Source organism: Geotrypetes seraphini, chromosome 7 (genome assembly GCF_902459505.1).
Source record: "Geotrypetes seraphini chromosome 7, aGeoSer1.1, whole genome shotgun sequence".
NCBI lineage: Eukaryota > Metazoa > Chordata > Amphibia > Gymnophiona > Dermophiidae > Geotrypetes > Geotrypetes seraphini.
In genome coordinates this window covers 74,937,556-74,950,941 of record NC_047090.1, presented here as the reverse complement: position 1 = coordinate 74,950,941, position 13,386 = coordinate 74,937,556, and the positions used below count along the sequence as shown (strand labels likewise).

General features: G+C 43.0%; 1 protein-coding gene across 1 annotated transcript in view; it reads right to left on the bottom strand.

Annotated features, from left to right (window-relative positions):
- Nucleotides 1-796: 796 nt before the first annotated feature.
- SSPN (sarcospan) overlaps nucleotides 797-13,386 on the bottom strand; it is a 37,747-nt gene continuing 25,157 nt past the window's right edge. The window contains exon 3 of the mRNA XM_033951417.1: nucleotides 797-1,995. Coding sequence (XP_033807308.1) covers nucleotides 1,630-1,995 — 366 coding nt within the window. The 3' untranslated portion in view covers nucleotides 797-1,629. The remainder of the gene's footprint in view (nucleotides 1,996-13,386) is intronic.

Sequence of the window (13,386 nt, the reverse complement as noted above, 5' to 3'; positions counted from 1 at the left end):
TAGATAGAACCTAAGCACACTACTGAGAGGGCTCTGGGTTTCTGGCCCAGAAATATCTAAGAAAAAGGACCATTTAAACTAAATAATTAATTTATGGAGCATGTATGATTGGGCAGACTGGATGGACCACTCGGGTCTTTATCTGCCATCATTTACTATGCTACTATGTTACATGACATATAGGGCTGGGGATGCAGAACCCAAGGTGAGAGGAGTTAGGAGTCGAAAGCACTCACAAAGAGGTGGGCTTTTAACTGGGCTTTGAACATTGCCAGAGATGGAGCCCACCGTAGGGATTTGGGCAGCTTGTTCCAAGCATGTGGTGCAGCAAGGCAGAAGGAAGGAATCTGGAGTTGGCAGTTGAAGAGAAGGGCACAGATAGGAGGACTTACCAGCTGAGCAGAGCTCATTGCGGGGGGGGGGGGGAGGATCATAGAAATAGATAAGTGAAGGGAGATAGTGAAGGGCAACGGAGTGAGTGCATTGCAGCTCTACTCACTCGAGGAACGTCGAGAGAGGGGAGATATGATCGAGACATTCAAGTATCTCACGGGCCGCATCGAGGTGGAAGAAGACATCTTCTTCTTCAAGGGTCCCGTGGCAACAAGGGGGCATTCGTGGAAAATCAGGGGCGGGAAACTGCACAGTGACACTAGGAAGTTCTTCTTCACAGAAAGGGTGGTTGATCGCTGGAATAGTCTTCCACTTCAGGTTATTGAGTGTGCCAGATTTTAAGGCCAGATGGGATAGACATGTGGGATCTATCCGCAAAGATAGATAGGGAGGGTCACTGGAGTGGGCAGACTTGATGGGCCGTGGCCCTTATCTGCCGTCTATTTCTATGTTTCTATGTTTCATTTGTAAGTTAGTAAGAGAAATTTGAATTGTATTCAGAAATGAATGGGAAGCCAATGAAGTGTCTTTATGAGAGTGGTACATGAGTATAGTGGTTCTCCTGGAATATAAGTTGTGCAGCTGAATTCGGGATGGATTGGAGGGGAGCGAGATGGCTAAATGGAAGGCCTGAGAATAGCGAGTTACAGTAGTCTAACATTAGCTTATGGCCATATATTGAAAAAAGAGAAATAGCCCTTTATCACAGCCATGAAAAAAATGGCCTAAACACATGGGAAAGACCCATATAAGGGAATGCTAAACTGCAGTTTAGTAAAAGGACCCCTGTATTAGCAAACTATTCTCAATTTTTCAGTGATATTTTGCATTAAAAACTGCCTATATATATTTCACTATTGTCATCATGTTATTTGTAAACATTTTTATTTGTGACAATTCTTGGTTTTCTTTAATTTTTACAAAATTAAAATTTACAATTTAGGCCTTTTTAAAAGTAATTCTATATAATGAGGGAAGAATTATGCAAAAAACTGATAAAAATATAAAACTGATTTGCAGACATCTGATATAGTTGTCAGTTAAATTATCTTGAAAATGATCTTTCGTGCTCAGTGGCACACGAGATCCCACAAGTGTTCACACAGTTGTTCTCTCATTAATTTGAAAATATAAATATATTCATACAAAAGTTTGGAAAAAATGCTGGGTAGAATCTTACCATCGGTTTGGTTGTTTCAACTATCCTGTGCTAACCTTTACCTGTTTCATGGAAAATTACACTTTTTGCTGCTCTTTTTCAGTCGAAGCCATTGGACAGAAAACGTTCCCCACATAGAAAACTTGGTATCTGTGTTTCCACATCACAAAACATACCACTGTGCACACAATGGCTATAATTAGATTAAGAATCATTTGCAGGAGTAGGTACAGTTTGATAGTGCTGGTTACGGTGGAACAATCAGAGACATCGTGGTAACTGAAGCTTCGGCTGAGGGGATCGCTAGTGTCCAGCTTGCATTCACAGGCGTCAAGCACCATCCTGCAGGTAAACTGCGTGACCTGAGAATAATGATGGGCAGCAAAAGCCAATGCCGTGAGGCAGACAATCAGACTGAGGGCGCTCAGCAAAAAGTAGGTCAGCTGGAAAGAAAAAGAGAAGCAGAACATAGACTTTTCCAGTTAGAATGAAAAAACGTTCATAATACAAGCTTGGGTCTATTGTTGATATGGGGGGAGGGTAAGTTTGAAACTGCATTGCTGCATAGGGATGCGCATTTGGCACTGTACATTCAAACCCTTTTCTTGCTAAGCTGCACTAGGCGCTAATGCACATCTAATGCAGCTTAAAATGGCACCTGAGCATGTCCTTAAGTAGGTGCCATTTTAGTATGTGATAATTCACTTGCTAAAAAATTTGGGGAGGAGGGGTAGGAGGCAAATCAAGAGTGAAGAGTAGGATAATCTGTGTAGCCACATTACCACATGCTAACTGGTAGTGCAGGAATAGCACATGAGCCCTTAGTGCCTACTAAATGCACGGTGCTAAGCGCTGAAGTAGTCATTTTTTCAAATGTACCACACTCACAATCATGAAAATAACAATAACCAATGACAAAATATATTTACTAAAGAATTGTTATATTGTGTTAAATGGGGGGGGGGGGCGCTAATCATTTGAGACTTAAGTTCAAACATCAAGGTGGAGAAAAAGTCTCAAATCTCATTTGGCAGCATCATACATAAAGTATTAAAAACGGTGTCTCCATTTCTGTCATAGGCCGCCATGTATTGTAGCGTTGGTGTGCAGGGTTCGGTGGAATAAGACCCCTGAAGCAACCAAAAGGAAGAGTGAAACAAGGATCTTTGTCGGGGATGTGTAAGGGAAGAGTGTAAGGAGTAGGAAAAAGTACCACAGCCATAATTTATACCAGAGGATTCTACTCTGTTCCCAGCGTTACCAGATAAGTTGTACTGTTTGTGCATGTGGCGGGGGGAGGGGGGAGGGTCATTTTGAGACTGTTTGAAAGTTTTGGATGGAATTTTTTATGCCTATGATAGAAATGGAGACAGCTTTTTAAATACTTTATGTATGATGCTGCCGAATGTGATTTGAGGCTTTTTCTCCATCTTGATGTTTGAACTTAATAAGTCTCAAATGATTAGCTCCCCCATTTAACACAATATAATAATTCTTTAGTGACTTATATTTTGTCAATTTTTTAAAATGGCCAGGTGCTAACGGCAACATTAGTGTATGGCCATTAATACAAAAAAAATAGAAAATTGGCGTGGAAGAAGCGAGGGGAGGAGGGACGGCAGAGAGGAGGATGCCATCACCCTGGATGCCTCTCACCCTCGCTATGCCACTGTATGGTTCAATTAATGATCTGAAACAATGTCAAAACATAGAATTTCTTTTCTGCAAATTGGGACTTAATGACATAAGATAACACTCTTTTCAGCTACAGTGGCAAAATAATGCTCAGAATTTAGGAAGTTGGTTGGTTGAGCTGAGAACTTTTCTGCGCCTCTTGGATATTTTACAGGTAGGTATATACATAAGCAGAGTCTGGACAGAACATGAGTGGGAATCACTTATAGCTTGTACAACAGTTTTATGGCTGGTGTTAGATAGGAATAGGGGAGAAGAAAGAGTGGGAGAAGGCAAATCAAGGGTGACGGGTGGGCATTCCTGTGATAATCAGTGTAGCCACATTACCACACCTTTAAATGGAAGATCAGCAGGAGGGATGCCCACTCTCTCCTGCTACTGAGGCCCCCACGAACCCCCGCCACCCCACCCCCCAAACCCTCACCACACCCCCCCCCCTACAACCCCTTACCTTTCTGATGAAAATCTGGCAGGAGAGATGCCCACTCCCTCTTGCCGACAAGCCCACCTCTTCAAATGGTGGGCCTTCTCCTTCCTGGTGCATCCTGGGATGAACTGGATCCTAAGACTGGCCCAGGTGCCTAAGGCCAGATTTTCATCAAAAATGTACATGGTTGTGAGGGAGTCAGGGATTCATGGAGCAGGGCCCTGCAGCAGGAGGGAGTGGGCATTCATCCTGCCAATCTTTCATTCAAAAGTGGAGGGTCGAGGGTGTGTGTGGGGGGGGGGGGAGGGGGATCTGGATGGCTGAGGCAGGAAGGAGTGCGCTTCTCTTCTGACGATTTTTTTTTTAAGTTCGGGGGATGTGGGCCATCATTAGGAGGTCCCACCACAACTTTTTAAAATTTTATGTAACACATGCACAACATCTATGCCCATTAAAAAAAAGAAGCTGTTGTTCAATGCTTTTTTTAATGCTACTGGTAACTCCAGAACTGTTGGAGATTTTGGAGTGTTAAAAACCGGCGCTTCATTTTGTGGGAATTGATTGGAGTGCTCATTTTAATATTGATGAGCTTGTTGTAAAGTATTTATATACGATTATCAGAGGCTACTACAAACCATGGAAAAGACTGCAATGTGCCTTTTTGTGCATCGATAGCACAAATATTTTGACGCTAAACTGGTTCATAGACAAAATCGCGCGAGACAACGGGGCGCAGACAACTGAGCGCAAGGTTGACGGCGCACCAAAAAAAGCACTATTTTAAAGGGTTCCGACGGGGTTTTTTGGTGGGGAACCCCCCTATTTTACTTAACAGACATCGCGCTGGCGTTGTGGGGGGTTTGGGGGGCTTGTAACCCCCCTCATTATACTTGAAACCGAACTTTTTGCCTGTTTTTAGGGAAAAAGTTCAGTTTTAAGTATAATGTGGGGGATTACAACCCCCCCAAGCCCCCCACAACGCCAGCGCAATGTCTGTTAAGTAAAGTGGGGGGTTCCCCCCCCCCACATCCCCCGTCGGAGCCCTTTAAAATAGTGCTTTTCTTCGGTGCGCCGTCAACCTTGCGCTCAGTTGTCTGCGCGCCGTTGTCTCGTGTGATTTAGTCCCGTCACCCATTCTGTTATCCAGATAACTAACTGGAAAAAATTAAGCCAGAAAACTTTATCAAGGTAGTTGTCCTAATAGTTGTCTGAATAAGAGGTGCATAACTTTAGGTACACTTTATAGAATCAGCCCCTTAGAGTCCCTAAGTTATCTTGGCCTTGGGTATTTAATATTCAGCAATTAATAAGCATGAGAACATTTATGACAAGCACATTGAGTTTTTCAGCAAAGCATTACTGTATATTGCAGGGGTCTCAAAGTCCCTCCTTGAGGGCTGCAATCCAGTCGGGTTTTCAGGATTTCCGCAATGAATATGCATGAGATCTATGTGCATGCACTGCTTTCAATGCATATTCATTGGGGAAATCCTGAAAACCCGACTGGATTGCGGCCCTCAAGGAGGGACTTTGAGATCCCTGGTATTGTATACAGCACGTTTGTTAATTAGCTGAGGGTGGCAACAAGTGTTTTCACAGGAAAGAATACAGAGAAAGAACTTGCACAAGACCTCATGAGCCGGCACCCTGAAATGTGAAAAACACAGTAATAAGTAAAAAGAGAATATTGTCGGAGTACCCAAGTGTGTCTAAAATGCCTGTCAATAGACTGGTCTCGTGACAGATCCTGGGGCAACTCCAAACCTGCAGCCAGTATTGAGTGGGGAGCATGACAGAATTTACTGCTGTAAAAATATCTTCCACAGCTTGAAATAGGAGTCTTGTGATTACTGTCTAAACAAGAGGAGTTGAATGTGAACTAACATGATGTGAGAATGCCCAGAACAAACATTGTTTGCTTAAATAGGCACTTAAAATATTGCAGCTCAACATTTTTTATTCACTGTAATATGATGATATTAGGACAAATAAAACGAATTCTTATGGAATGAGATGTAGGAGAAGATAAGATATTTGCGTTAAAAAAGAAACATTTCCTAATACGAGTCTTATTTAAAAAGCTGAAGTTTCTCATTTGCATACCAGTTCTTTTATTGCCTGCGTAGATGTCCAGTATAAGAGGCTTTGGGAGGCTGAGCCTTCCTGAAACCTGATGGGCCCCCGTCCAGAACCCCTATATCATCCACAGAGTGGCAAGAGTGTCTTTTTTGTTCATTTTCAATGCTCTGTCTGCTCTCTGCTGGTTCTGGGGAGTGTGTGGCACAGTGGTTAGAGCTACAGCCTCAGCACCCTGAGGTTGTGGGTTCAGATCCCTCGTGCTCCTTATGACCCTGGGCAAGTCACTTAATCCCCTCATTGCCCCAGGTACACTGGACGGAGTTTGAGCCCACCGGGACAGATAGGGAAATATGATAAAAGTACCTGAATGTAAACCACTTAGGAAATAAGTGGTATGTACATAATAATAATAATAAAAGATACTGAGGTCAGTGCACTAATGTGAGAAAAACTCATAAACAATGGTTCATGTGCTAAAATAGCTAATAATGTATAGCAAGTATGCAGGGCAGGATTAACCAATAGGCCCAGTAGGCATGTGCCTAGGGCCCAAAATGGTTAGGGGGGAGGCCGATGAAGGAGGGCATCAACATTGTTTTTTCCAAACGGCGATAGGCCCCTCCAACATCGATCAGCAACACGGGCCTCCCCGATCGGCAACATGGGCCCCCCCAATCAGCAATGTGGCCTCCCCCCATCGACGGACAGTAAGACAAGCAAGCAATGAGGATAAGAAAAGCAACAGGAACTGTAATTTTGCAAGCGGTGCTGCTTGCCCAAAGCTTCCCTCTAATGCAGCTTCCTGTTTCCGCCTGGGCGCATGGAGGGATGGGGCGGGGCAGGGGGCCCAGTGTACTTGTGTGCCTACGGGCCCTCGACAAATTAATCCTGCCCTGCAAGTATGACAGCACACATTGAGGTGTTAGTTCTATAAAGAAGCCACTAAAATTTATGTGTCAAATATGTGTATAAATGGTTAGAATGCCAGCATAAGTGCACATGTGTGTACATATCTGTTTAAATGCACTACACCTTAAGTCATGGGCCAGAAATTACAGTAAAATAACCCCAGCTCTTTTGCTGGGATTATTTCATTGCTCAGAAGCATCAGGCCACCAAGCCACAACCTGATACTCCCAGGCCTGCAGAGCAGGGTTCGTCCCTAGCCCAAATCCAACCTTGTCCACAGTAAACCAGGCCTCAAGGCCCCCTCCAACCCTCCCCCAGCAGCATCCTAATCCCCCTCTCAGCAGAATCCAGACCTCCCTTTTCCTACCTCCTTAGGGGCTACCTCTTCATGCTGTGGTAGTCCAGGGTGTCTTCAGCCAAGGCAAGGCCCACTACACCCCTGCCCATTCTAGCACATGTAGGAAAATGGTATCCCTAATTGTAGTCTTGCACAAATACTGCTAGGAGTCATATTTCTTTATTAGGAAACATGATCTTAGGGGTATTCACGCATGACAACTGCTGAGCACACCATTTTTTCCTATAGGTGCCAGACTACTAGGGGAGATCTGGATGCTGCCGGGAACTTGCAAGAGAGTCTGGATGCTTCTGGGCGAGGCTGGGGGGATCCTTGACACCTGAGTAGAGCGCTGGGGCTGAATTTGAGCGGGGGGGGACCCCATGCTGCAGGTTGGGGAGGCTACAGAGGGTCTTCAAGCCCAAGGAGGCTTGGTGCTAGGTGGGGGTGTTCTGCAGGTCCAAGAACATCGGGCCACAGCTTTGCAGCCCAATGCTCTTGGACTGCAGGTATAAGGCTGCTTGCGAGGTGGCTTGCAAGCAGCATTATTCTTTTAAATTCAGCAACCTACAGTCCTGGGATCCATCAGGTTGATGATCCCGTGGGCAATCAAGGTGTGGTAAAAGGTGAATTTTTACTTCATCTTGATGAATTCCCCCTTAAAATATACCTGCACTATTATACAGTAGAGCTGCCTTCCATTTAGTAGTTTAACATGTGAAATAGCATTCGTCAAAGTCCTTTTCAAATAAGCCATGACTGGGATATAGTTATACCGAGCTATAAGCTGTTCAGGAAAGAAACAATAGGAAGAAAAGGAGGAGGAGGAGTATTATATGTTAAAGATCATATTAAAGCCACATAATTGCAGCATCTACAGCAGTGGTCTCAAACTCAAACCTTTTGCAGGGCCACATTTTGGATTTGTAGGCACTCGGAGGGCCTCAGAAAAAATAGTTAATGTCTTATTAAAGAAATGACAATTTTGCATGAGGTAAAACTCTTTATAGTTTATAAATCTTTCCTTTTGGCTAAGTCTTAATAATAATATTGTCATTTATAGCTAAAGAGACATATGATCAAGAAACTGTTTTAATTTACTTTTGTGATTATAATAAACATACCGAGGGCCTCAAAATAGTACCTGGCGGGCCGCATGTGGTCCCCGGGCCACGAGTTTGAGACCACTGATCTACAGGGTAAGGAAGAGGCACTGTGGGTCAATCTGGAAAGAGGGGATGGAAAATGTACTGTATTTACATTGGTAATATGCAGGCCTCCTTTACAGACAGATTTAATAGAAGACATTCAAAATATAGCTGTGAAAGAGGAAGTACTACTAGGAAGTACTAACAGGTGATTTTAATATGCTAGATGTTGATTAGGTTATTCCTATTGTGTGGTCTCCTAGAAGCAGGGCAATCCTACCAGACATACGGGAAAACCCGGACTTATCCTCTTTTTAGAGGACTGTCTGGGCTCCCGGATGGACTTTCTAAAACCCGGCATTTGTTTGGGTTTTGGAAAGCCCCTACAAGCTCCGGCCACATCTGGAGGGCCTCTGAGCATGCAAAGATGGCATCACATGCCCTCCAGATGCCTTCCAGATGCAGCCGGAGTTCATCGCAGAGAGGAGGCTTTCAGGGGGCGTGGCTGGAGGCTGAACCGAGCGCGGCTGGGGCAGAATAGGGCAGGGATGGAATGGGGCGGGATGTGTCCGGGGTTTTCTTTTTTTGTTAATATGGTAACTTTACTACAAGGAAAACTGTTCCAGCAGCTGGTAATGGAACCCATGCAGGATGGGGGGCCATACTGGACTCGGTGCTTACAAACAGGGAAAGTGTTTTTGATGTTATAGTGCGTTATCATCTGGCATCCAGTGATCACTACATGGTGTGGTTTAATATTAAGACAGGTGTAGAGAGGACTCATTCAAAAGCAATGGTTCTAGACTTTAAAAAAACTTTGTTCAGATAGGGGAATACATCAAGGAGTTGTCAGGATGGGAATATCTGGAAAAAGTAGGAAAGTCCTTTTCCCTGTTTTTAATTCTTTTTGTCTGTTTTTAAAATGGTTTTATATTGTAAACCGCTTTGGCATTAAACCATAATAAACTTGAAACTTGAAAGGAGCTATTGTAAGGGCAACAAGCCATTTTGTAAGGAAAGTAAATAAGAGCAGGAGAAAACGAAGGCTGCTTTGGTTCTCAAAAGTAGCAGCTGAGAAGGTAAGGAGCTTTCATAAACTACAAAAGGCCGCAGAAAGAGGAAGACAGACAAAAACACCTAAAAGAGTTAAGAGGATGGTCAAGTAGTCAAGAAAGTAAAGATGCAAATGGAAGAAAAAAATAGCCGACAGAAAAATGGGTGGATAAGACTTTTTTTTTAGATATGTTGGTGAGAGGAAGAAGTGCAAAAGTGGCATTGTGAGACTCAAAGGTGAAGAGGAGGAATATGTAGAAGATGATAAAGATAAGGTTGAATTGCTTTACAAATATTTATATCCTGTGTTCACAGCTGAAGTGCCGAGAGCAGGACCGCAGAAGGCAAATTCTAATAGGACTGGAGGTATGATAGACAGACCCTGAACAATTATCAGAGGACAAAGTGATGGGGCCGGATACCATACATCTGAGAATACTTAAAGAAATGAACCTTTCAATGCTTCTCTATGGTTGGGAGTGGTTCCAGAAGACTGGAGAAGGGTGGATGTGGTCCCTCTCCACAAAAGTGGAAGTAAGGCCAGTTAATCTGACTTCTGTGGTATATAAATTAATAGAAACACTTTTAAAACAAAATAGTGACGTTTCCGGAATCCAATGGATTACAGGACCTGAGGCAACACTAGAGGCAGGTCTTGTCTGACAAACCTGATCAATTTTTTTGACTGGGAGACCAGAGAATTGGATAGAGGGAAAGCACTAGATGTGGCATATTTAGATTTTAGCAAAGCCTTTGACGCTGTTCCACACAGGGGTCTAATAAATAAACTAGCGCCCTCAGTATGGGCCACAAAAGTGATGGGCTGTAAAACCATGGCCTAAATTTCTGGTGCATACTTTTGACATGGCGCCATTGTGTAATTGACATGTGAATGGCACCGCTTTGCCAATAACGGCACTGTTTACAGAATCCAGACCTAACAGAATAACACAGGGTTAATGTGTGAGCCGTTAGTGCCTCCTAAGTAAAAAGCAGTACGTACTCTGGTGTTAATTATTTACAGTTGCTACATGCTAATGACAACATTAGTGGACAATCAAAATAAAAAAAAATTGAAAATGCCCTATTTTATGGATGCACAAGAAATGGGCTTAGTGTACAGGAAAGACCTGTGCTAGGATGCCTAAGTTCATTTCATAGTGCATTTTAGTAAAAAGGCCCCTAGGTCTGCAGGCTTGAATTCACTCCCCCCCCACCCCCACCCCACCCTTCCAAAAAAGTCCTGCATCTCACTAAAATGGTAGTTATTATTTTGCAAAACACCTATAGTAAATCTATGCATTCTATTTTTGTACAAAGCTAATTAATATATAAATCTCAATAGAAAAAATAATAGGGAATACAGTGCATTTTCCATTTTCAGCGTGGTTGATTTGAAGTGCAAGGAGAGAGGTTAAGGGAAATGCAGCCTTGAAAAAACCGTTTGGTGAAACATGTCGGCTATGCTATCCTTGAAAGAACGATTACAGAAGATAAGTCACTAGTCACTTTAATATTTATTTAAACAGTATATTTATCTATCTATTTATCTAAGAAATCAGCACCGCTTTGATAATATGCCCCAGTGAAGAGAAAAAATTTAAAGCCTGGACAATGAGTATTATAAGTCATAGGTGGTGTTTCTGAGGGTCATTTAGCAGATGTATGAATGAGAACGGCAAGTGGGAAAAAGGAAGAGTTGTCCCAGGATCATATTAATATATAAAATATTCATTGCATATGGAAAATGTTTAGTATAAAATTGGCATATGTACCCATATAATTGTGTGAAAAAGAGCAGACTTTCTTTATGTAATCTGCACATGGCAATCTTCTAGGCAAAATTCAGGCAGATGTGGGCTAGAGTTGCATCTTTTTATTTAAAGTAGGCATGTACAGGCACACATTTATACACAAACATATGTATGTACAGGTGATATATGTATGTATAATATTGACACAACAAAAAAACAAATGGTAATCTATTAGTAAAATAAATGAAATGAAATGCAATGGAAGGACAATTTTGAATGAGAACAACCAGATGAATTGAAAATGATAAGCACGTATACAGCACTTTAAATCACAAGTGTTTTTTCATAATTCAGTCCCGTGGTTGGTTTCGAGTATCAAAAATGGCATGCTGATTCTCTAGAGCAGTGGTTCCCAAACCTGTCCTGGGGGACCCCCAGCCAGTCAGGTTTTCAAGATATCCCTAATGAATATGCATGAGAGAGATATGCAAATCTCTCTCATGCATATTCATTAGGGATATCTTGAAAACCTGACTGGCTGGGGGTCCCCCAGGACAGGTTTGGGAACCACTGCTCAAGAGCATATATGTACCCCATACCATAAAAGTGAGAGTTTTTCATATATTTATGTTATTAAAATAGTGAATGAGGTTTTTTAAATTATTTAAATAGTGGAAATAAAATTTGCAAGTATTTATATAAGGTTGATGCAGTTTAGAAAGTGCTAGCTGATTAAAGATCAATGAATTAAATTGGTAGGGAGGTGGGGAATACGCCGGTGATGTGATAAGGAGGTAAGAGAATAAGTTGCTTCCCTTCTCTTGAAGAAGTCCCAGTATGGGAAGATACATTCCTAAGTCTGAGGCTTGTCCCTGTAAAATCTAAATTAATTAATTTTAATTAATTAATTAATTAATTAAAATAAGTATTTATGATTGAATGAGTGAATTTAAAGTCTATGTTCATTTTTGATTTTTCAATGTATAATATTGACAGCCACTGTAGAATCCTATTGCATAAAAGTACATAAACTATCTTGCCCTTACAAAACAAAGTCCTCTTTTGACATTTCATATAAACACCTTCTGATGAAGTTACCCCCGTGGAGGGCAGCTCTATAACAGTGTGAATATATTTAGGAGTCTAGAAGGTGCTAATGTGATGTCTGTTTTATAAAGGAGAGATGGTACCTACTGTGTTTCCCCAAAAATAAGACCTACCCCAAAAATAAGCCCTAGCATGATTTTCAGGGTAGGTCTTAATATAAGCCCTACCCCCAAAAATAAGCCCTAGTCGCCGGCAGCAGCAGTAGTGCTCCCCCCAAACCCATCTCTCCCTCCCATCCGAACCGCGACACTGAAATAAATAACTTATAACAAACCAGCAGCGGCAGCAGCAATCGAGACAGGCTGCTTTACAGCCTTCTATTGCCCAGCTGTTCCTCTGCCACATCACTGATGACATCATCAGCAACATGGCAGAGGAACGCCCGGGTGATGGCCGCGAAGCAGCCTATCTAGATTGCTGCTGACGCTGCCGGTTTGTTATAAGGTATTTATTTCGGTCTCGCGGTTCAGATGAGAGGGAGAGATGGGTTGGCGAGGGAGGGGCAAGGGGGGTACGCGATGGTGGGTGGATAGAAAGATGCTACACTGGGGGATGGGAGGAAGGGAGGGATAGAAGCTGCAAGGGATGGAAGGGAGGGATAGAAGCTTCAAAGTTCCTGCTGCACATGGGATGGGAGGGAGGGATAGAAAGATACTGCACAAGGGGATGGTTTAGATGGGAGGAAAGATACTGCACATATGGGGGAGAGAAAGGAAATAGGAAAAACTGGGGTGGAGGAGAGGAAGTAAGAGATGATCATTGTACATGAAAAAAACAAGACATCCCCAAAAATAAGACCTAGTGCCTTTTTTGGGCCCAAAATTAATATAAAACAGTGTCTTGTTTTCAGGGAAACACGGTCCTTTCCTTTATAGGCTCCTAGCTTAAAAGATTAGATATGGATGTAAAAATTAGGTATAAGCAGTGGTGTAGTAAGGGGAGGTAGGGGAAGCAGAGTATCCCGGGTGCTGGCTTAGTGGGGATACCGGGGGGGAGAGAATCTCCTAAATGCTTCCCCTGTACCTCTTCTACTTGTCACTGGCAGCGAGCAGGATCTCCTAACCGCTCCTCATGCCAACCTCAGCCCTCTCTCTGATGTCACTTCCTGTTTGCCGGACCAGGAAGTGACATCAAAGTACAGACTTAATGGCAAAGGCAGAGGGTAGGACAACCTGCTTGCTGCTGGTGACAGCTAGAAGAGGTAAGGGGGGAGAATGAATTTAAGAGATTCCCCCCCCAACACACACACACACACTACTGGGGGGAGGGAGATGCCCAGCGCTTCTACCCTGGGTGCCAGCTTCCCTTGCTACACCACTGGGTGT